Source organism: Mus pahari, chromosome 14 (genome assembly GCF_900095145.1).
Source record: "Mus pahari chromosome 14, PAHARI_EIJ_v1.1, whole genome shotgun sequence".
Taxonomy (NCBI): Eukaryota; Metazoa; Chordata; class Mammalia; order Rodentia; family Muridae; genus Mus; species Mus pahari.
Genome location: NC_034603.1, coordinates 2,418,286 through 2,442,641, shown reverse-complemented (window position 1 = coordinate 2,442,641; position 24,356 = coordinate 2,418,286). Strand labels below are relative to the sequence as shown.

Here is a 24,356-nt window from a genome sequence, read left to right as displayed (position 1 = left end):
AGAGCAGTCAGGTCCTCTTACCCACTGAGCCATCTCACCAGCCCGCTAGTAGCCATTCTTAAACAAACTTTCCAACACATGCTGTTCTGCAAGTAGAGGTTTGAATGTCCCATTATGGAAGAAGCAAATGATTTCAACTTTAAGAAATGTATTTTTGGTACCAGTAATACAAAATTTATATTTATAGCCATATATATATACATATAAAGAGTATTTATAGAATATAACCTAAACACAGTGGTAGAAAGATAAACAGTTGTCAAATACAAAAACTAGCCACTAATATATTTGCTGTGTATATAATTACAAAAGTAAACAATAAATTTAAAAATCTTTATTAACCCAAATTAGAACTATAAAAGTATTTATCTAAAGACATTAATTTTTATATTAAGTACAGAATTGTTTTGAGGTCCTCTTGAAAATCACAACTTGAATTTTGGCAAACAGGAGAAAGACAAAGGAAAACAAAGACCACAAAATATAACAGATATAATTCTAGTCTGATATAATAACCTACTAGGGAAGGATAAAACTAAAAGTGCTTTAGCTAACAAGAACAAAAAAATACCAATGCTTGCTAAATTATTATTAAATGTCACAAAACATTAATTAGCAAAATAGCTTTAAGATCTAGCCAAACTTATTACTGTTGTAGCAGTAAGCAAGCATAGCTCAAATATCTAATACTGATCAGTTATCTTACTATATGTACATAAATATCAGGAAATTTAAGATACTTTTACTATTTTAATCTTTTCTTGAAGATGCACGATTTCATCTTATTTTGCATCAGTTATGAAGATATCTCTGAAGACAATTAAATAGGAGCTGAATATAAACTTGAATGTAACGACATTATGATCTGGGACAATTGAAGTTTTCTACTGCTTGCTCCATTTTCTCACACTTAATTTCTACCATTACAGTATAATTAACATTGGCCACCCATTGATTATCAGTCAGATCCATTTCCTAGCACACTACTGAAGTCTCCTCATGAGCTTGTCATTGAAAAGCCATCCTTATTTAGGTGACTTATATCATCATGAGTTCCATCCAGTTTCTTGTTTGTGTCCGAGGTCTTCCTCTCCTGCCAGCTCAGCCCGGCCTTGGCCTGTGATGTCATGTGGCTCGGCTGGATGCTCTCATTTTCACCTCAGACACGTGTGTAGTTCAGACGTGCTTGCTTTATAACTCAGTCCCTCCCTTCCCTTCTTTCTTCTTTGCAGCTTACCAAGCCATGATACATATTACATCATAAGATATAGTCCAGTGCTTGCAAAAAAGTCAACATAGCAGAATCAATCTGTTATAAGCCTTTAGTAGAAAGCTTTAGATGTAGTAAATTTATGGTTGTATGACCATTCTTACATTTGGTTATAGAACATTTTCATCACCATAGAAACACCATTTAGAGGCTGTCTCTGTCCCCACTCCTATGTACTTTCTGCTTTTATAGATTGATTTTTTTGTAACTGTTCATAGAAATGAGATCATAGTATATATAGTGCTTTTGTACATACATGATACCTTTCCCTAAGTAAAATGGTGTTCATCATGTCCATTGGTACATCCTTCCTTTTTTATACAGATGGCTTTAAAAGATTAGTTATTTTTATTTTGTTCACTGGTGTTTTGCCTGCATGTATGTCTGTGTGAGGGTGTCAGATCTCATGGAATAGGAGTTACAGACGGTTCTGAGCTGCCATGTGGGTGCTGGGAATTGAACCCAGCTCCTCTGGAAGAGCAGCCAGTGCTCTTAACTGCGGAGCCACCTCTCCAGCCCCTATGTATGGCTTTCAAACATCTGTTTACTAGTAGTTGATGAGTTTGTTGACCATTTGAGTTTCACTTCTTGTCACCACGAGCATTTACACTTGGAACATTTACATCTGAGCCTTTTCATGGTTCAGTTTTCCCTGTTTTTCTGTGAAGAACCCTAAGAATGAAATTGCTGAGTTATATGGAAAGTTTGTGCAAACTTCTGTGAAGTTCCCAGCTTTCCCAACTGCCTGAAGTCTAGCCAGTGTATAAAGGTTCTGGGTGTCCCTACCTTCCCCTTCTAATTCTTTCTTTTCCTTTTGCATGTGCATGTGTGCAAGTGCTTTACTCCAGAGCTGTCTCTCTGTCCTACATACTTGCTGGTCTTTGGTTTTCAGTGTATCCTAAGCTCCTCCAGACAGATAGGACCACTCCTTTCTTAGTGTGTTCTCAGGTTTGGAGGTGTTCCCATTGAAGCATTTTTAGTTGGGTAGCTTGCAATTGATTTTGCTGTGTTAACTTTTTTTGTAAGCATTGCTTTAAATGCTTAAAAAAATACATTGTGTACAAGCTTATCAATATTGTATGCTATTATATCTTTATGTCACTTAACTAAGATCAGGTTTTAAAAAAATGGTTATAATCTTTTAGCCTCACAGTAAGCATTTACTTATTTAGTTTGTTTTTTTTTTGGTTTTTCGAGACAGGATTTCTCTGTGTAGCCTTGGCTGTCCTGGAACTCACTTTGTAGACCAGGCTGGCCTTGAACTCAGAAATCCACCTGCCTCCCAAGTGCTGGGATTAAAGGTGTGTGCCACCACCGCCCGGCTTATTTAGTTATTGTAATATGTTGTATGTATTTCTAAAAGTGACTTGCTATACAATGCTGCACAGTCCTTACGAGAGAAAAATGATTGTGGGAACAAGGATAGAATTGTAGGAAATGTTTGTTAGCGTCATACAGATGAAGTGATTTGGAAGCACAGGCACCATACAGCAAATGTGGTGCTTTTGTCTTGAAAAGGTGTGAAGGGTGCAGGACTCATTCGAGTTGCAGTTTTTGAGGTGCTGGGACGTTGTGGTCAGATGGAAAGTCATGGGCCAGACTAGGATGGCACAATGGGTAGCACAGGTAACGACAAACAGTGGGCCGTAGCCATCCATTCTGTGCTCTGTTATATTGTACTGCTTATATAGTTCAGTGCCACTTAAATAGCTGGGCTTATTTGGCTTGCAGCTTTCTGCATTGACTTGTCAGGTTTTTACATGTGACATCTACAAATACAAAATTGACATTCATATTAGACTTAAGTTAACCCAAGAAGATTTATCAGAATATAGTTGAATAAACTCATGTTTTCCAAATAAATCTTACAGAATCTCCTGTATAGTAAGTGCACATTGGTGACAGGGATCAACATTTATCAAATTGCATGTCATTGCCCCCTGCTTTCCTTCACAAGATTCACATTTTGTTTCTCAGAAGTTGGAGTGATCACTGATATTCTCTTGGTAGGAAACTACATCCTGAATTATGTGGCGTCCCAACCTAAGCTTGCGCCCTTTGTCATCCAAGCTCTGATTCAAGTCATCGCTAAACTCACCAAGTTGGGGTGGTTTGAGGTTCAGAAGGATGAGTTTGTTTTCCGGGAAATCATTGCTGATGTGAAGAAGTTCCTCCAGGTGAGAGGGCATGGGTTAGTTACTGCCATCTCAGAGCATTAGGGCCTTGGCTTAGCGTTACTTGGTTCTCTGTGGAAACAGTCTTACTGATCATTTATTATTTGTCAGTTAAGAAAAATACTATAACAGAAGAATGAAAATGACCATTGTTTCTAAATTTAAAATGTGCTTTTATTTATGACATGTATGGGTACATGCAATACTTATGATGGTTTTCATATTTACCCAGTTTTCAAAACAGCCATAGGAAGTGAGTTTCATTGTAGAAGTGAAAAAACTGATTTATGTTGCATACACAGTAGCATACACAGGTTACAGTGACTTAGTGAATCATTATTGGGAAGCCAGCAAGTCTTTTGACAGCTTTTTATCCCACACCATGTCACCTAGAACATTTTTCTAAGGAAATGTTCTCAAGTGAATCATGAGAGCATAGCATATGATATAAATATAATTAATACATGATACAAATCATAACATTTCATACCTAATTTACACCAGTTTTGATATTTTGACTTGAAAAAAGAAAGACCAGAGCTTGCAGAGCTTGTTGGATTCTAGCTTCGGGACAGCAGAGGGACAGCAGAGGGGCTAAGAAGCTGCCCCTGTTCCTGGTTGCCTGTTGCTTCCTTTGTAAATAATTTAGGGATTTAGTGATAGATAATTTTTATATCTGTAATTTCTAATTGCAAGATGGTTAACTTGGTGTCAAATTTAAGATTTCTTGGGCTGGAGAGATGGTTTAGTGGGTAAAAGTGCCTACTGTGCCAAGTCTGATGATCGTTCTGAATCCTCAACCCATGTAAAAGCTAGACTCAGTAGCACAGGCCCCTGTAATTCCAGGTGTTTAAAATGAAAAGTAAAGAAAGGAAGGAGGGAAGAATGAGTGGAAGGAAGGAAAGTCTTCAGACTATCAGTTGGTTAGAGAGCCACACAGTGCAACTTTTTGAGCGAATGCACATAGAGTAACCATGATCCAATACATAGGAATTAGGAGGACCATAAGGAATTAAAACGCATTGTCTGTGCTCCCAGAGTTGATCGTTGGTGGCCCTGAGATAACATGAACTTAATTATACCTAGTAATCATGTTGCTTAGTTTCTGTGTAAGTTAGCAGGGGTGACAACTGTGAGATGAGATGTATAGAGCACATCTGGGCACACTTTTGTACTACTGCATTGTAATTTGATGCTGCATTTCTTAATCCCATGCTTTCTAGTATGATTTTGTAATAGGGTAATTTGTTAGTAATGTGCACATGAGATATGAATTGAAGGAGGTTTTACAATTAAATTGTAAGCTAATTAGAAACATCATGGAAACTATGCCATATTGACAATCATATGTTTACCTTACTACATTGAGTACTCTGAATGTCTTCATTAAGGCACCTAACGACTCCATACACGTGCACTGTTCAGTGATATTAAAAGAGCCTAAGTGATCTTTTCTGATAATTGATCAAGAGATTTAAATTAGTTTCTGAGCTACTTATTAATTATTGAATGCAGCTATCACAGTGGGCCACAAGCAAATTTTTAGAACGAAAATCATTTTTCCCCCATTCTTAAGATTGTAGAAAAAGTACTAAATTAAATGTTATTTTGAAGCTTAGTTTATTATGGGTTGTAAATGCTGGGAAACATTGTATAGAGTGATGTGCATTTTTAAGGTAGGTATACATTTTCTCCTTAACTACATGTACCAAAATTTATCCTTCAAAAATGAGTTCAAAATTCTTTTAGTTATATAAATAACAATACTTTCCCCACATACTTTTACAGGCCATTACTAGGCAACTGTGAAGCCCTGACATTTCATTTTTAAAAGTATCGCTTGGTTTACACTGAAGAACTAATCATGTCTTGACTTGGTTATTTTTCCAAAGGGCACAGTGGAACACTGCGTGATAGGAGTGATAATCCTTTGTGAATTGACACAGGAAATGAACCTGGTAAGTTTTTCCGTGTAATAGGACATGGAATTTGCTTAGGTAAGTTTGTTTCTTTGTGGCAAAATGTATAGTTGTTTTGTGGTATGAAACTCTTTTTTTATTTTTTTGGTTTTTCGAGACAGGGTTTCTCTGTGTAGCCCTGGCTGTCCTGGAACTCACTCTGTAGACCAGGCTGGCCTNGAACTCAGAAATCCACCTGCCTCTGCCTCCTGAGAGCTGGGATAAAAGGCATGTGTCACCACGCCTGGCTGGTATGAAACTCTTAACTCTTGGTCAAGCCTTTTAAGTATTTGTTTTACTAGTTGGAGAATTATTTCATTAAAAATCACAACCATAGGAAACCCCACAGTGCTTGTTCCTTGGATACTTGGAGAATGGGCTTTTCATTCCAGTAGATAATATATTAACCATAAAAATGAATTATATAGATGGAAAGGAACACAAACTTTTATGTGCTTATAAGTAAAGGGCAAACAGTTTAGAAGATTGATTCTTAACCTTGGGTGAATAGCAGGACCCATCCAGAAACAGATGCTTGGCACTCTGTCACTTTCTAGCTGGACTTGTTCACCCTGCACAAGGAGCATTTCCAGAAACTATACCTCCCCCAACAGGGCTCCTTGATCTCAGCAGCTGAGGATGTGTCCCCCCTGTTGTGTCCCCTTTTGTGTCAGCATGGGGTTCAGTAGGAGAAAAGTAGAAGTTGTGTTCTACATGGAGTAATTTTAATTTTATCTTTTTTTTTTTTTTTTTTTTGGTTTTTTGAGACAGGGTTTCTCTGTGTAGTCCGGGCTGTCCTGGAACTTACTTTGTAGACCAGGCTGGCCTTGAACTCAGAAATCCACCTGCCTCTGCCTCCCAAGTGCTGGAATTAAAGGCATGCGCCACCACTGCCCGGCTTAATTTTAATTTTATAAAGGGGCATTTGGGCTGAGAGGCTGCATCCTCCTGACTGCTTTGTGAGTGTGCATATAAGCACAGCTGCTGCTCAACTCCCTTTGTAGTCACAGTATAGCCACAATATTGTAGAATTGAGAAACACAATTTGATTTCTGTTCTGTGATGAATTAAGACAAATTTTATAGAATTTCCACATTTTAAAACCACCTTAGTTTGCGTGCCCATCACTTTTCTTCTCACAGTTCTGTGGCAGTTGTCTGCTATGGCAGGTCCTCTTTCCATGTCGGCGGCAATAGCCAACTTGTGGGCAGAGTATGATGATGGGGACCTTGCGTAATCTGTGAATGAGTTTGAAGAACTGGCGCTCTCTTTTACAAGTTAAAAATAGTTTTGGCATGTCAACTCACTTCATAAAAGTGAGAGACTAGTACAGGGACCACAGGCGTCCAGCCTTCATACTTGCTAACTGTAAAACTGGTTCGTTTCCCACTTTCCCACCAATGGCCGTAGAGGCTACCCTGAGAGAGGGCTTTCGGGCTCCTCAGTCCCTAGTTCCTCACTTAGGTCCTTATTAAATGGCAATATGGATTCTAATAAAAGGATATCTTAGAGAGCAACCAAGTATCTTTTAAAAAATACAAAGGAACTTTCAGTAATGTTTGGAGGGCAGAACAAAGATGTCTCTTGACCACTTGAAAAGCTGACATCATGATGCCCCTCCCCCATTCCTATAGCCCCAGAGAATAATTTTACATTTTCTTCTACAAGGACATTCTTTCTCCTACATGATCATGATACTACCATTATATTTTTAAAATGTGACATTTTGCTATTTAGTCCTGTTTCCCCATTCAGCCCCAGCACATCCTTAGGGTTGATGCCTGCTTAGAATCAAGATGTTTGCTTTTCACACCGTGTTAGTCCTCTTCAGTCTGGGAGGGTTAGTCAGGAGGATTCCCTCTGCTTTACAACCTGTCTTAGGGTTACTATTGTTATGATGAAAAACCATGACCAAAAGCAACATGGAGAAGAAAGGGTTTATTTACTCAGTTCCATGTAAAGGTTCATCATCAAATATAGTGAGGGCAGGGACCCAAGCAGGAAGGAACCTGGAGGCAAGGGCTAATGCAGAGGTCACTGAGGGGTACTACTTACTGGCTTGCTCTCTATGGCTTGCTCAGCCTGCNTTTTTATACAATTCAGGACCACAGGCCCATAGATGGCACCACCCACAATAGACTCTGCCTCCCCTCATCAATCATGAATTAAGAAAATGCCATACAACCAGATCTTATGGAGGCATTTCTCAGTGAAGGTTCCCTTCTTTTAGATAACTCTAGTTTGTGTCAAGTTGACATAAAATTATCTATCCATCACATAACTTGACACATAAAGCTTACAAGCTAGTTGTTTTTTAAAATATCTTTTTTTTTGAGGTGATCCAGTGTTTCCTCATTATTAAATCCATATTACTTTTTTTTTTTTTTTTGAGACAGGGTTTCTCTGTGTAGTCCTGGCTGTCCTGGAACTCACTCTGTAGACCAGGCTGGCCTTGAACTCAGAAATCTGCCTGCCTCTGCCCCACAAGTGCTGGGATTAAAGGCGTGGGCCACCACGCCCGGCTACATTTTTTTTTTTTTTTTTAAATCAGGAATATCAGCAATGATACTATGGCTTTCTTAGCATCTCCTGCCAGGAAGCGTATGGTTCAAGTTGTCTAATAATGGTCAATGCTCACTTTGATTTCTTAATTAAACATGTTCTTTACTTAGCTTCCTTATTCTTTTTCTCTTTGTAATTATTAAATATTTAATGGAGAAGTACTTTATACTTCTGAAAATAGTCTGTTTGTCACCAAGCTTATGTTGTTAATACAGGTTTCTAATTTTATTTAATAGATTATAATTCACCAGTAAGAAATCTTTCAAGTCACCCTTTGTATCCATTTAACATTCCTTTTTTTTTTTTTTTTTTGGAGAAGGGGCCTCCTGTAGCTCAGGCTGACCTGGGACCCTCACATTTGCTATGAGCAGCAGGGAGTGACTTTGAACCCCTGCTCCTCCTGCCTCCCAAGTACTGGGATCTCAGGGATGTTCCACTATGTCTGTCCTCTTGTTCCTCTCATACAAGATGCTCCAGGTTATCCACAGATAACAAAGCCACACTCCTTCGATTTTATAGCTGGGCAGCTGAGGCAAGAGGATTATGAATTTGAGGCCAGATGGGCTGCATAGAGAGATCTTGTATTTCCAAAGTAATACTGTCTCCTTCCAAACTTGAAAGTGTGATTTTTGGCATACTGGGATATTTTTGGCTCGTATCTTCTGTAGAGCTGATTTTACTGAGCTTAATTTGGGGGTGAAGACATTACTAATTTTCTACTTCAACTGGTATTCTGCTGGCCAGATTTACACGTGTTAAGTCCCGTGCTCTACAATGTTCAGAAGTGTACTATACACTTATTTGGTGTGGTTGTGGTTGTGTGTTTTTCCTTCCTTTACATTTATTTATTTATTTTTTACTTTTATTTTTATTTTTAAGACATGGTTTTGCAGTGTCATAGTCCTGTCTGCCCTGGAGCTCACCAGATAGATAGACCAGGCTGGCCTTGAACTCAAAGAACTCTGCCTGCCTCTGTCCCCTAAGTGCTGGGATTAAAGATGTGCACCACCATACACTATCCATGTGTGGATGTATCGTTTCAGAAAAAGATCCAAACGTAATTTTCCGAAAAGTTAAAAGAAGATTGTAAATGTTATCCTTTATTTTTAGAAGCCGAATCTGCCATTACTTGAATATATATGCTATATAGTTACCAAAGCAAAATTGACATGCCTGCACGGTAGATGCATACATGTGCAATGGGAAATGGTTCTTCAGTCTCTCTCAAAAGAGAATCTATACAGGTAACCCTCATGCAGTGAGCATGCAAGCCTCGAGGAAGGCACCGGTGAAGCCAGATTTGACTTTAGCTTTATGGCCTATTGCTTTGTACAGATTTCTAATTTTATTTCAGAGTTCTTAGAGGGTTTTTGTTTATTTATTTCGAATGTGTTTTGATTATACTCACTCTCCTCCCCTGACTTCCCCAGATACACCTCACTTCCTTTTCCTACCTATCCACAAAGTTTTTTCTTTTCTTGTTTTTTTTTTTTTTTTAAAAAGAATTCTGCATGATTTTCTTCAAAGAGAGGTAATGACACCCTTTATTAAGAGCAGATAGCATGTATATGTAGAAGGCACTGCATAAATTTAGAATTCTTTTCTTCATGTTCTAGATGTGATAAATAGTGTGCATTTTAAAGACTGATGTGAGGATTAAGTGAAATAACATGCTAAGAGTACTTTCTAAACAGGGCTTGTGACGCTGTGTACTTTTACTGATTTTTATGGAAAAGGTTTTGACGTTTGTTTTTAGCATGAGAGAAGTGGGAGAGATGAACCTTAAAGTTTGATTTAGTGAAGGGGGGGGTGACTCTGCATGCAAAGCACTTGACATGCAGACATGACAACCAGAGTTGGCATCCCCAGAATTGGTGGCACAGCCTTTTGAGTATGGCAACCTGCCCATAATCCCAGGGTTCAGAAACAAGAACTCAACAGGGCGAGCCGGCTACATAGATTAGCCAAACCGTGTGCCCAGGTTCATTAGGAGACCCTGCCTCAATATATAAAGCTGAGAGTGATCAAGGTAGACACCCAGTATCAACATCAGATCTCCACACATATGCTCACATATGTGTGCTCATACATACATGCACACCAAACATACACACAAAGTAAGTTTGACTTAGAGCAGATGCTGTAAATGATAAGTAATTAAAACCATACATTGACTACTTCCCGTAACTACTTTCTATAGTTCCTTTGGACTTTATTATGGTTTTTTTGTTTGTTTGTTTGCTTTTTAAGATTTATTTATTTGTTATATGTAAATACACTGTAGCTGTCTTCAGACACTCCAGAAGAGGGCATCAGATTTTGTTACGGATGGTTGTGAGCCACCATGTGGTTGCTGGGATTTGAACTCCGGACCTTCGGAAGAGCAGTCGGGTGCTCTTACCCACTGAGCCATCTCACCAGCCCCTTTATTATGTTTTATATACATAATATATATGGTGTTTTTTTTTTTTCGAGACAGACTTTCTCTGTGTAGCACTGGCTATCCTGGAACTCACTCTGTAGACCAGGCTGGCCTTGAACTCAGAAATCTGCCTGCCTCTGCCTCCCGAGTGCTGGGATTAAAGGCATGTACCACCACTGCCGGACCTACGTTTAATATTTTATAAGTACATGTAGCATTTAAGAATAGTCTGGATTGTATGCTAGACTTTAGAAAGTATCAGATAATCAGTTCTTAGCTCACTATATGTATATTTATTTAATTCTTAAAACAGAGGGAAAATGGTTTCCTACTATCTTTCAAATAGCAAAAGAGATAAATAATAAATCTACAATAACTAGACCACAGTGGTAATAACTATCAGAACTGGCCTTGTTTATTTCCTATTGATAAATGGAAATATATAGCATATATATATAATATATATGTATTGTCTATATATATATTATATATTCATCATAGAGAGGAGCCAGTGCTGGCGATAAAAACCTATCATTTCATGGGTATTAAGTGAGTGTTCTTCGCTCTAATACCACTGTGTAAATAATTTTTACATATTAGGCTAGGGACTGAACTTCTCTTAAAAAGTTAATTTCTGGCCAGGTGGTGGTGGCAGACGCCTTTCATCTTAGCATTCGGGTAGAGGCAGGCAGATCTCTGTGATTTCGAGGCTAGCCTGGTCTACATAGCTAGTTTTATAACAGCCATAGCTATGTAATGAGACCCTGGCTTGGGGGAAAAATTTTTTTTTAGCTAGTAAAATATTCTGAGATGACATGCTGTGTGCATAATCAAACTCTTGAGTATGTTTTTACTTTTGTTTTCAAAATTTTAGTAATATAAACCCAATGACATTTAAATACTTTCATATAAAATATTTTGTAACTGATTCATTTAGCCAATTCACATATGAGAATTTGAAGAGTATTTTAATAGAGGTGGCATTGTAGGTGTTCTGTAGGGGGCATTTGAGAGCTAGGGGAAGTTATTTACGTTATATACAGTACCGGACAGAGTTCACGAAACCACCATCTCAGTGTCTGTGGTGCTATTATTGGGGTCTTACATTGGCACTGAAACATTGATAGTCTTTGGGTGGGTTCTAACGTTGTCTCCGTCCTGAGGAATTGCCATCAAGTCTCCCTCCCAGTCTTTGAAAGCTCTGTTTTCATGCTTTTCTGATTACTAGTGCCATTATGTTACATAGTACCTTTGCCTTATGTTTCCATGGCTTTGGTTAAACTTAACTCATCTTGACCTTTTTAGGTTGATTATTCCAGACCTTCAGCAAAACATAGGAAAGTAGCTACCTCATTCCGTGACACTTCTCTAAAAGACATTCTAGTGTTAGCGTGCTCTCTCCTGAAACAGGTAAGTCGGCTGCTAACTCGGCTTCCTAGAGTAGCTTGGGAACCTGAAGTGCTTTGAATAAATTTCTAGTGCATCGTTTTCCTTTAAGAGACTTGTGTGGTCAGTCTTAAATATGGTAGATCTGTGCAAATTTTACTCCCTGAGGGAGGAAGATGACGCCATAGAGAATTCAGTGTTTGTGTTTAGGCAATAGTAGTTTCTACCTTCTTTTTGTTGATTTTGACTTGGACAGACTAGTTTGAGTTTTAATTTCCTTTTCTGCTTGCCCATATAGAAAACTAGTTTTCCTTTTTTTTTTGTTTTTTTTGTTTTTTGTTTTTTGTTTTTTTGTTTTTTTGAGACAGGGTTTCTCTGTGTAGCCCTGGCTGTCCTGGAACTCACTTTGTAGACCAGGCTGGCCTCGAACTCAGAAATCCGCCTGCCTCTGCCTCCCGAGTACTGGGATTAAAGGCGCGCGCCACCACGCCCAGCTAGTTTTCCATTTTTTTTTTTCATTATTTCCCCAAAGTTCTTTTAATATTTGGGGAATATGAATTTCCGACTTGTTTTCAGTGCAGCGTGGAGCATACATGGCCTTCCTCTGTCATGTAAGGCTCTGTCGCACTAAGAAGGGTTGGTTCCATCACACTGCTCAAGCTTGTTTATATGGTGGTGTAAAGCATTTTCCAGAGCATCACATTAAGATCTTAGCCTCATGTCTGTTTAGTTCTCTGTTACAGGCTAAGTGTCCTTTATAAACGCTTGGGACCAGAAGTGTTTTAGACTTTGGAGTGTTTTAAATTTTAGAATATTTGTATACATTTTACCAGGTGAAAAATTTCAAAATCTGGAATGTGAAATCCACCCAAGTCCAGACCTCGAGTGCTGAGGACATTTTACACTGAAAGGTGCTCCAGGTTTTACGTGTTTAGATTAGAATTGTAATCTTGTATGTTAACATTGAGAGTCACTGTAGTAGGCCTAATTAAACGACTATTTTAAGAATATTCTTGTAGCATGGAAAAATATCATTTAGGAAGGTAGATAAAATAGAACTGCTGTTCTTGAGCTCATCTGACTGAGCAGTACTGCCTAGGGTTAGTCTGCTTACGTATACTCCTACCTATCTACCTCATCTCTCTTTGTATCACTTTTGGAGAAGTCTAGGCCTCTCTAGAAGTAATTCATAATGTCCAAGAGATCCTTTGAGGCTCTGTGGGACCCGGCCTTAGGAAAAGCCTGGCAGAGCGGTGCTCCCGAAGCTGTGGCCTAGCAATACTGGCGGCCTGCACTAGTTGAATGCATCTCCTTTACACGACATGCTAGCTCAGATTTTCTTAGAGAAAATTAAGCCTCAGCTTTTGTTGTTGCTGTTGTTTTGTTTGGTTGGTTTTGCTTTTAGAAACAGGGTTTCTCTGTGTAGCTCTGGCTGACTTGTAGCTTAGCTCTGTAGACCTGGAACTCAAGCCATCTGCAGCCTCCGCTTCCTGCCGCCTCTGCTTCCCGAGTGCTTGGATTAAAGGTGTGTGGTACTACATCTGGCCTCTTACAGCTTTAGAAGGCAATCTGTGATATGTAATATATTTTTATTCTCATTTTACAAGGTGAAGTTTGAAAGTAGTCTATTATAGAAATGTGTGGACAATGATTTTTACCATTTTGTTTTATTTTTACTAATTTTTATTTCACATTAAAGAAATATTTAAATTTATGAAGCTACAATTCTTTTAGTGATAATGTTTTATCGTAATGTTTATTTTTAAATTTGAAGGTGTTGGCCAAACCTTTAAATCTTCAGGATCAAGATCAACAAAGTCTGGTAATGCAAGTGTTGAAGCTGGTGCTCGGCTGCCTGAGTTTTGACTTCCTGGGCAGCGCAGCAGACGAATCTGCCGATGATCTTTGCACAGTGCAGGTTCCAACAGCTTGGAGAACAAGTAAGGAGAGAGAAGGGGGAGGGTTAGCATGAGAGGTGGTCAGCATACTCGGGGCAGAATTAACCCGGCTTACGCTGTAGTGCTGCTCTATTCTGAGTGGTCTAATTCAGAACAGCTACTAATACTCAGTGGTAAAATGCTTTGTCCAGTTCATATCATACTAACAATTATACTTTGGTTTCAGGAAAAAAGACAAGTACTAGAGCTGCCTACATAGGTAGTGGAGAGGCTCTGACAGAGTTTCAAGGTGAACGAATCAGAGCCCAGGCCTGAGCAGAGCAGGGTTGGGGTTTCCTGTGTGACAGGAGGGCCACCCAGAAGAAAGCAAGAGGAACTAGGCTTCCTCAGTCAGGGTAGCTGTGGGGCCAGGACTGGAGAGTCAGCATCAAGGAGACTTTATTCTAGTTTGGATCTTCACCTGTGCAACTGGGAGACAAACTGACAGCCATTGGCCCTGTGGTCGGACATCTCCCTCCTATAGCTGTGTTTCTTGCAGAATTAAACAGAAAAGCATCAGATTTGGGGATATCAGAGGGTTAACATAAAAGTTTTTTTTTTTTTTTTTTTTTAAGGACTTCCAATTTAGGAATAAAAGATTAATAAACAGGGGATTTAGCGTTCTACATCTTGATGGGTGATAATGTCATAAACCAACATGTAATAATAAAAATCACAGGCACATAAGACTGGACTGCACGGCTGCAGGATTGTGCTGGCCTCGCTGGCTGTGGTGGTGGGGCACTGTTTACAAGAGATCACCAGTGTGGTGATCAGCTCTTGTAACTATATGTGAATCTCTCATTTGTTAATCTTAGAAAGTTTAAATTTTAAGTTGTCTGTACAAGGCAAAGACTAGAAATAAACTGTAAAAGGATGTGTTTAGTATCCCTAGAGATAGAAACAGGCTAACGCACTCCTGAGACAAGAATAGAACATTTGCCACATAATTTAACAATTCAGTAAATAACTTGGAAGAGAAAGTTAAGGAAATTTACAAAGTAGAATTTAAAAAGCAAGATAGAGACAGGAGAGCACGCGTGAGGGAATTAGAAGGCGGAGCCACATGGTTGGGGTTTGACTACTGGAGGGTCTAGAAAGAGAGAGTGGGGAAAACAGAAGGGAGTTGGAAACCGAATAGTTTTCTCCTCAGTGAAGGACGAAATATGAATAGAAGTTGCTTTAGGTACCCAGTATCATGGGTGAAAAAAGATGCACACCAGCCTTGAGTTTATGAAGGCCCAGGAAAAACGGCTTGATGTGCTGGAGGAAGAAAAAGTCCCTTTCCTTGGGTTTGGCTCTAGAGTGGCACTAGGCCTCTCTGTAACAGCAGGGACTCACAGTGGCTTAGCAGCCTCAGGCTGCTGCAGGATTTCAAACTCAATGGAAATGATTAAAAGCAGGACACTTTCAGACCTGCAAGTCCTTCTAGATCCCTCCTTTGAGGGCTTGCTTTCTGCAAACTGTTTCACATACAAGGCAAGAGACTAGAAGTGGGCTGGTAAAAGGGACCCTTCAAACAAGATGACAGTAAACATGTGAAAAGGAGACAAGATGTGACAAAGGGCTGCCAGTGGAGGTCGATCAATAGGTGACAGGTGTAGCAAATGGAAATGATGTTTGGAGATATTGGTTGTATGGAAATGTTAAGGTTTTTTTGGTGAATTTGTCAAAACATTTGGCAAAAATTAGTGGCAGATAGATATATACAACTAAACCAAGCCACTGTGCTTAGCTTAAGTACAGAGATCATTTAAGTGTAAGATAATGATAGTATTCTTCAGCTCATCTGCTATTTTTGGCATGGTTATGATGTAAGTAAACACTTTAGAATTGATTGTATCACACATTGTGATTATAGTGGGAAGAGAAAGGATGGATATTTCAGAGATGGGATTGGTAAGTTAGGAACTAAAATCTAACGCAGTTAAGGTAAGGCGGGATCAAGTGAAACTGTATGATGACCATTTTTGTTAAAGGTTTGTTTAGTTTATATATATAAGTACACATAGCTGTCTTCAGTCATACCAGAAGAGGGCGTCAGATCTCATTATAGATGGTTGTGAGCCACCATGTGGTTGCTGGAAATTGAACTCCTAACCTCTGAGCCATCTCCCCAGCTCCATGGTGACCATTTTAAATGTAAATATATGAATGGGACAGGGCACAGCTGCTGTTTTATAAGCTTCCTAGTACTCCTTACCCCATATTTATTGTTTTAGGGTAAATACAAACTAACATTCTACTTAGAAGTGTAGATATTGTACAGAACTAAGACCCATCTTACTAGCAAGTTTTTACGTCTGTACTGTTTCATTTATCAAAGGAAAAAAAAGCCTTTAAGAATCAGAGTAGTCCAGCTGTAAGCAGGCTGTGGTGGTGGGTACCTTTAATCCCAACGCTCAGGAAGCAGAGGCAGAGGCAAAATCTCTTTAATTCTAAGCCAGCCTGGTTCATAAAGCAAGTTCCAGTACAACCAGGGGTACATAGAGACACTTGGTCTCAAAGTCAGTATTAAACAAACAAAAACAAACAAACAATAGTACAGCTGCAGTGAGTAGCCATATGTAAAGGTCTTGACATTCTTATGTGGAATCTTTTAGTGAAATTAACGGTGTTAGAAAAATCATCTTTTTTCCAGTTTTCCTAGAGCCAGAAACATTGGATCTTTTCTTCAATTTGTATCACTCGCTCCCACCACTGCTCTCTCAGTTAGTAAGTACAAGTCATTCGTTAGTCCTTAAAGATGTTAAGACCCTCAGTAGCTGGTTGTTGCTGTTTTGCACTGCTGGGGAATTGCACCCATGGCCCCATACCTTTGATGTTAGCGTGGTAACTGAGCTGCATGACTGTCTAGCTTCGGGTTTTGCTTCTGGATAGGGTCTATGGTATAGCCCATGCTGCCTTCGAACTTGTCTTCCATCCTCATCCGCTTCCGTGCCGGGCTCAGCCTTGCCCGTGTGGTTCTTTTCTAATGTGAAGTAAGGGTAATATACACTTCAAAATTCTTATGCATTTAATTGAGTTATATTTCTCTAGTAATTCTCTCACTTCTGAATGTATTTTGTTAAATTTACACATTGTTAACAGAATCTGTTAACAGGATTTATTAATAGTCAACTCCACTTAGTGATTAAGCTCAGAATCCGTAACTGATCTTTTCTCTGCCAAAGCCAGGACAGTCTACCAACCTCTACCAGGGCACCAGAATAGGCACTGAGATGGAATCTCAGGCCTCTAAATCCCCTAAACCATGCACTGGTGCCTTGCTTTGAGTAGACTGGTGATTCCTAGTCCTGTGCAGTAGAGTTGTTTAAGGAGGATAGTTTTTTGTTTTTGTTTTTGTTTTTTGTTTTTTTGAGACAGGCTTTCTCTATGTAGCCCTGGCTGTCCTGGAACTCACTCTGTAGATCAGGTGGGCCTCGAACTCAGAAATCTGCCTGCCTCTGCCTCCCAAGTGCTGGGATTAAAGGCGTGCGCCACCACGCCTGGCAGTTTTAATTTTTTAAACAGTAAAGAAAGTCAGAAACTGGAATATGGGCCAAACAGGAAGATTCTCATGTTTGTTCTCACTCTTACCCTTACCACAAGATCCAGACATTTTGTATGAAATCTCCTAATAGAAATATTTTAACATTGGCAACTAATGGTAATTTTAACTGGGCAAGTAAATATACAAACCCAGATTAAACACTCAGAGGTCAGTTTGTCCTTTGACAGAGTACTGTTGGAGTTAGGAATCTAGGTAATGAAATGGCCTGGAAATTTAGGGAGATAACTAGGTCAGAAATACTCCTTAGGGACTTTCAGAGAGTTACTAACACTTCCAGCAGCATTTACCAAACTCCCCTGTAAGATACTTCTGAATGGCATAGAATAAGTACCTTATGACCAAATACATTTGTTATATGCCTGATTCAGTTAAGGAATTTTTCTCCTTTTCAGGATCCATAATATATAATTTAGGATATGTCATTGGTTCATAGACAGAATAGGTATCATAAGCAGCTAGGCACCTGAGTATATCCATGCCTTGTGCCTGCTTTGGCAGATTTGGCATAAAGAGCTTATAGAATAGATGTCTCACAATCAGAAGAATAAAGGGTTCAGCAAGAAGGAGAGGACAGATAGGGTGCAAATAAGAACACCCCCACAATCATGAGAATGTCACAGTGAAACCCTCCTCCTTTCTCCTTAAAATGTCCTTGGTCTTTTTGTGTGTGCGCGCATGTACATATATACATACATACACTTGGACTTTTTCTGTAGCTGTTAGTCTTAGTTTCTTGGGATAGTATCTCTCTGAACCTGAAGCTCCCTTCCTCTTTTGACTAGAATGGCTGTCTGTCTATCTGTAACACAATACTGACATTACAGGCACATGTCGGTATGTCCAGCTTTGTATTCAGATGGTCATGTAAGTGTCACTACCCACTGAGCCATCTCCCCAGCCCTTGAGGCCCCTTCCTTTGTAAAATGCAGATCAAAAATTAAAACAAACATGTCAAGGTTTTGAAAGCCAGATAGAAAAATGCAGTCTCCAAGCAGAGGAGGGTGAGGGGGAATATCTACAAGTGCTGTTTTAGTGTGGGGCCGAGGCTTGTGGATGGTGATAGTGGACAGAGCCACTTTTAAAATTAAAATAAAAAATTCTGTTGTTTTTCAGGCACTTTCATGCTTAGTTCAGTTTGCTTCTACAAGAAGATCCTTATTTAGCAGTCCTGAGCGCGCCAAGTACCTTGGTAACTTAATTAAAGGGGTGAAAAGGATACTTGAAAACCCCCAGGTATTTATGAAATAACTTAATATTTAGCACATAGAAATTATATTTCTGCTCACTGGTATAGAATACATTTTTAAATATATTATGGTTTGGGAAAAATATTTAGTATTATATTCATCTTCCTGAGGTCTCATTTGCTATAATCATTTTTTTTTTTAATGAGAGTATTTCAATGTAGATTCAGTGTTCCTTCCAGAGTTTTGTTTGTGCTTGTTTTAGGTGACTGTGATAGCAGTCATGTGTGGTGCTCCGTCTGTCTTCATCATTGCACTTTATGTCCTTGCTTGTGTTCCTTAAGCTGCTGAGGTGCTTTTTGTAGTAGGCGACAACTTAAACTTAATTGTTAATATTGAAATACATTGCTTTAAATTTTGAAATAGTGTCTCTTGCCCTCTTGTGGACACCTGGTTCGTAGCTTTAGAACTAGACTGTGGTAGCTGCGGCGCTTTGGTGTCAGCACACACATGCAGAGACATTCATGCGAGGTGTAGGGTGTCTGACAAGAATTGGGTCACTTTCAGTTCTTTTTTTATGGATGAAAACATTTGTAGTTAAGCCATGGACTATAAACACATAAATGGCAGCTTGAAGAGCTGTCTCTATGCTTCGCAATTACTGACAATTTTGGGCCATCAGTTATCTTTGTATAGAGATGAAGGCATTTGGTTTTTTGGGTTTTGTTACTGTTGTTTGCTTATTTGTTTTCCTGGCTATTGAAGAGATCTTTTTTTCATTTTATTTCTTTTACAATATTTTTTATTTACTCCAACAATTTCAAGTGTGTATGTAATATATTATGTGCAGCCCACATAGATACCTCACTGCCCACCCCCTCTGCACCGCAGTAGTTCTTAGGTGGGATGCCTTACCATGCACCCTTCCATATACAGTTTCAGGCTTAGTTCAGGGCTCATGTTTACGCATTTTGCTTGTAGATGGGGCTTTATCTTAAAGACAAAAGTCATTTGTGAGCCGTATTGTGGGAGTTACTTGGCCACTGTAAAAGTCAATCTGGTATTTTAGAATCATAGTTGTGTATGAAAAGACTTGTTCTAAGATATATTTTTGGACTTTTTCCTAGGTAATATGTACTTTTTTCCCCCCAGAACCCCCATTATTAAAATTCTTGAGATGCTTTAAGTATTAGTATTCAACTAATTCATTTTCAAATGTGGTCATATGCCAGCTATTCTGCAAAGTGTTTAAATATAGGGAAACATGCCTTTGGTATTCTAGCTACTCTAGAAAGCTCTTTCTTGGCCTGTTCCTTTTTAAATTTTCTTCTAAAAGTCACCTGTCATCTACATGCAGTAATTTATTTGAATGATTTGTCATTTAGAAACAGGATATTAACTTGGGACTACAGAACACAGGTAGTTAAATTCAAATAATTTTCTGTGATTTGTGTTTGTGCACTTGTATAATGTGTACACACACACACACACACACACACACCCCACATAAGCTTTTTGTGTAAAAGTTCACAAACATATCTTTGTCATCTTGGTGTGATACTGCTTCTAAAAGCTCTATTTTAGGTTTTTTTACTGTAATTAGCAAGGACACTAAACTTAGCAGGACGGATGCACTTGCTTCCAGTTCCCCAGGACTGTTATCATAGCTACCCATCTGCCACACAATCAGTGTGCGTGAAAGCACAGAACAGAAATAAATACTTGGATTTTCATCAGTTTCTTTGAAGAGCCTATCTTTTGTATTTTAATTTAGGGTTTGTCTGATCCTGGCAATTATCATGAATTCTGTCGATTTTTGGCTCGTTTAAAGACAAACTATCAGCTGGGAGAGTTAGTTTTGGTGAAGGAGTATGCGGAAGTGATTGGATTAATTGCCAATTTTACTATTACTAGCCTTCAGGTAAGTACAAATGTATGCTCGAAGTTAAGTCATCATTTTAAGTCAGTTTCTTGGTATCGGTTTGGTGGAGGTGGGTTTTTTTTTTTTTTTTTTTAAATACTTTTTTGTGTACTTAGGGAATTATTATTCTTTACAAAGTTTTTAGGTAAAATAGTCATTGCAACACATAATAAAAATTGATATTCTGTTTAAATTTTTAGGAATGAAAGAGTGGTGGGAATCTAATTAAATCTATGTAAAGAAAGAAATAAATGTTTTTATAGATTGTATTATGGAAAAATTCCTTTGGAAGTTGATGGGAAACTCTATTCCCATTTGATAATACTCTTCCAAAATACTTGTGTGTCTTAGTCAGGGTTTCTATTCCTGGACAAAACATCATGACCAAGAAGCAAGTTGGGGAGGAAAGGGTTTATTTGGCTTACATTTCCATACTGCTGTTCATCACCAAAGGATGCAGGACTGGAACTCAAGCAGGTCAGAAAGCAGGAGCTGATGCAGAGGCCATGGAGGGATGTTCATTACTGGCTTGCTTCCCCTGGCTTGCTCAGCCTGCTTTCTTATAGAATCCAAGACTACCAGCCCAGAGATGGCACCACCCACAAGGGACCCTTCCCCCTTGATCACTAATTGAGAAAATGCCTTACAGCTGGATCTCCTGGAGGCATATGGAGGCATTTCCCCAACTGAAGCTCCTTTCTCTGTGATAACTCCAGCTGTGTCAAGTTGACACAAAACTAGCCAGTACATTGTGTAATAGATTTTAAGGAAATTCGGGAACATTTTAGTAGTCATTCAAGTATGTCGCATAGTGAGAGATGTTAGTTTTTAAATACTTATTAGATTTGCAAAATTTGCTATTTGCAGAGAGCTTTGTTATCAGTAAAAGTTAATTTTATCTATCAGGCCTGGAGATGTAGCTTGGCTGACGGAATGCTTGCCTGACAGCCGCAGAGACCCAGGTTCTGTCCTAGCAGCAGGTATTGGGTGTGGCAGTGGATGTCTGTAGTAGCAGCCCTCAGGATGTGGAGACCGGAGAAGCCAAAGCTAAAGGTCTGTCTTAGAACACAATGAATTCAGGGCTAGCCTAGGATACATGAGGCCTTTGTTTCAAAACAAAAAGACCTAAACAAGAACAAGAAGAAGAACCCCAGTCAGTTTTATCTGTAGTCACTGTGCTCTGTGATTTCTAGTCTAGACTGCGATAATGCCATTTTAAATAACATTTGCTGTGTTTCCTTGTAGCATTGGGAGTTTGCTCCCAACAGTGTTCATTACTTACTAACTCTGTGGCAGAGGATGGTAGCATCCGTTCCTTTTGTGAAGTCAGCTGAACCCCACTTGTTAGACACTTATGCACCTGAAATCACAAAGGCCTTTATCACGTCCCGTTTGGAATCTGTTGCCATTGTTGTGAGGTATTGAAATATTAAATGTTTTATTTTTATCTGTCTCATCTTGTAATTTTTAAAGATTGAAGTAAAATGTTAAGGTCCACTGTTGCTGGTGTACAGTATATAAGTTCTGACAAGTGTGTCCAGTTGTATAGCTACCACTGCACTGGTGATACTGAGTGTCATGAATATAGTCCCAAAACCTAGAAACACTTGGTCCCTTTTTAGTTAGCACACAGCTCTGGCAATGACTAATCGTTTTATTTTCCTACAGTTTTTGCCAGTTCTCGGTTATTGTACAGATGAAGTTTACTGCCTTTCATTTGGCATCATATGCCTTTGGAGTCCCTCCATGTTGTCTCTGGGGTTCCTTCCTTTTTATTGCAGAGTAGAATCCCGTCTGTGACTGTATCTGTGCACCCACGTACTGTTCATGACATGTGGGCTGTTCACTTTGTTAGCAGTGCAAATAAACTGTTGACATCATTGTTGTGCACAATTTTATATGAACAAAAGTTCCCATTTCTCTGTGCAAAATACCTTTATATGGGTTTCCTGGTGGTATGGTAAGTATATATTTTCTTTATAAAAAGCTGCCAAACTATTTTTCAAAATGTCTGTAACATCTGCTCTTATACCTTCATGTGAACACCTAAGTTTGATCTGCTCTGGACTTGATTGCTGGCTGTTGATGGTCTTCTTAATTTTATAGTAAGTCTAGTATGTGTGTAGTGGTATATCATTGTGCTTTTAATTTGTATTCCATCAATGAGTCGTGATACTTGTAACAGTGAACATTGTTTCATATGCTTATCTGCTGTCTGCATTTATTCTTTGCCAGGTGTCTGTCAGATTTTTTTTGCCATAAGGTTAAGTGGCTTCTTTTTCAGAGGACTCAGGCTCTTTTCCTAGCAGCCACATGGTGGCTCACAGCTGGCTGGCTGTAATTCCAGGAAATCTGAAGGTCTCTTCCGGCTTCCACGGGTACAGAGAGACACAGGCAAAGTTCTTATACACATAAAATAAAGTGAAAGTAATTTTTAAAAATCTGTTGCCAACCCCTTTTAAAAAGTGGGTTATTTCTTTAGATTAAGATTTTAGAAGTTTATATATTCTGTTCACAAGTCTTAGAGAGTTATATTTTCTTTTAAGTTATATTTGATGAACTCCCGCTTATTATTTTTGTTCTGTGGGTGTTTGCTGCTGTGTATAAGGAATTTTTACCTCATTCAAGTCAGAGGTTTTCTTTATTCATTATTGTTTTAAGATTTACACTTATGCGTGTGATCTACTTGAAGTTAATTTTTGTTGTGTGTGTGGATACACCCATTTGTACGCCCAACTCTTGAGATGCTGAGGCAGGAAAGTCACAAGCTCTGTGTAATAATCCATGGAAGGCCGGCTTAGGTTAGTCAGGAAGATTGTGTCTCAGAACGGGAAATGAACAACCAAACCCCAGGTTTTATAATCCTGTTGCATGTATAATATGTATGTATTCATCTTTTTGTGTCATGTTAAGTCCAAGTTCTTCTTGTCCCCATAGCCTTGGCTTTGGATCATCAGTTATACACAGCACCCTTTGTGGATATAGACTATCCTGTCTAGTTGAATTCCATTCATATTGTTGTTAAAAATTAACGCACCCCATATATGTGCTCCAGTTTGAAACTCTATTCATAGTAATCCACATATCTTTCCACCTGTGCCCTGTTTTAGTTACTAGACATAAAATAAATGTCGAAATCTGATGGTGTGAGTCTTCCAATTTGGTTTTCACTATTCAAAATTGGCAATTGTGCTTCATTTTTTTTTTCTCCATGTAAAACTTAACATTGGTTTTTCAGGCTCTTATTTTATTTAAAAATGTATTATTGTATGGGGGAGAGTACATGCCTAGCACCTGTGTACAGGTCAAAGGACATTTCATGGGGTGTCTCTGTCTTTCCACCTTTATTTATGAAGTTTTAGGGATCAAGGTCAGGTCCTCAGGCCTCAGAGTAAGCACTGTGCCAGCTAAGCTCTCTGGCCCAGTCTTGGAATTTCTACAAGGAAATGCCTGCTTTGTCGGAATTTTGCTCAATGTCATCTGTTAATCTGGAAGAGGAACTGAGATTGTGGCAGGGTCGGGTCTTGTGGTCAGTGGATATGGCACATCTGTCCTTCCATTTGTCTAGCTCTCTAGCGTCCTTTTGTCAGTACTTTATAATTGCAGCTTTTAGTCTTGAGCATATTTAGTTAGATTCAGTTAGTACCTTTGTATTAAACATTTATTATTACATATTTACTTGAGAACAGTGTCTCATGGGCTCCAAGGTAGCCTTTAAATTTACTTGTAGCTGAGGCTGCACTTAGCCTCCTGAGCCTTCCATCGTCACTTCCTGAGTGCTTGCGTTAAGGAGGAACCCTCACCCCACTTGCCATGCTCCTTAAGTCGTGCAGCTCTGTTATTTAGTAGTCCTCGTTCATTTTCTTTCTTTGCCATTGCAGAGAAGCAGGTTTGTATTTTGAGCAATTTGCTATGACTTCAGTAAATTCACTTCTTAGTTCTAGTACCTCTCTCTCTCTCTCTCTCTCTCTCTCTCTCTCTCTCTCTCT

At 38.9% G+C, this 24,356-nt stretch overlaps 1 protein-coding gene across 1 annotated transcript in view; it reads left to right on the top strand.

Moving 5' to 3' along the window:
* The window catches only part of LOC115065366 (ran-binding protein 17-like), a 110,149-nt gene that overhangs the window by 16,881 nt on the left and 68,912 nt on the right, over positions 1-24,356 (top strand). The window contains exons 4-11 of the mRNA XM_029546254.1: positions 3,281-3,447; positions 5,337-5,402; positions 11,692-11,796; positions 13,547-13,712; positions 16,351-16,424; positions 18,376-18,495; positions 20,221-20,367; positions 21,613-21,785. Of these exons, the coding sequence (XP_029402114.1) occupies positions 3,281-3,447; positions 5,337-5,402; positions 11,692-11,796; positions 13,547-13,712; positions 16,351-16,424; positions 18,376-18,495; positions 20,221-20,367; positions 21,613-21,785 (1,018 nt within the window). The remainder of the gene's footprint in view (positions 1-3,280; positions 3,448-5,336; positions 5,403-11,691; positions 11,797-13,546; positions 13,713-16,350; positions 16,425-18,375; positions 18,496-20,220; positions 20,368-21,612; positions 21,786-24,356) is intronic.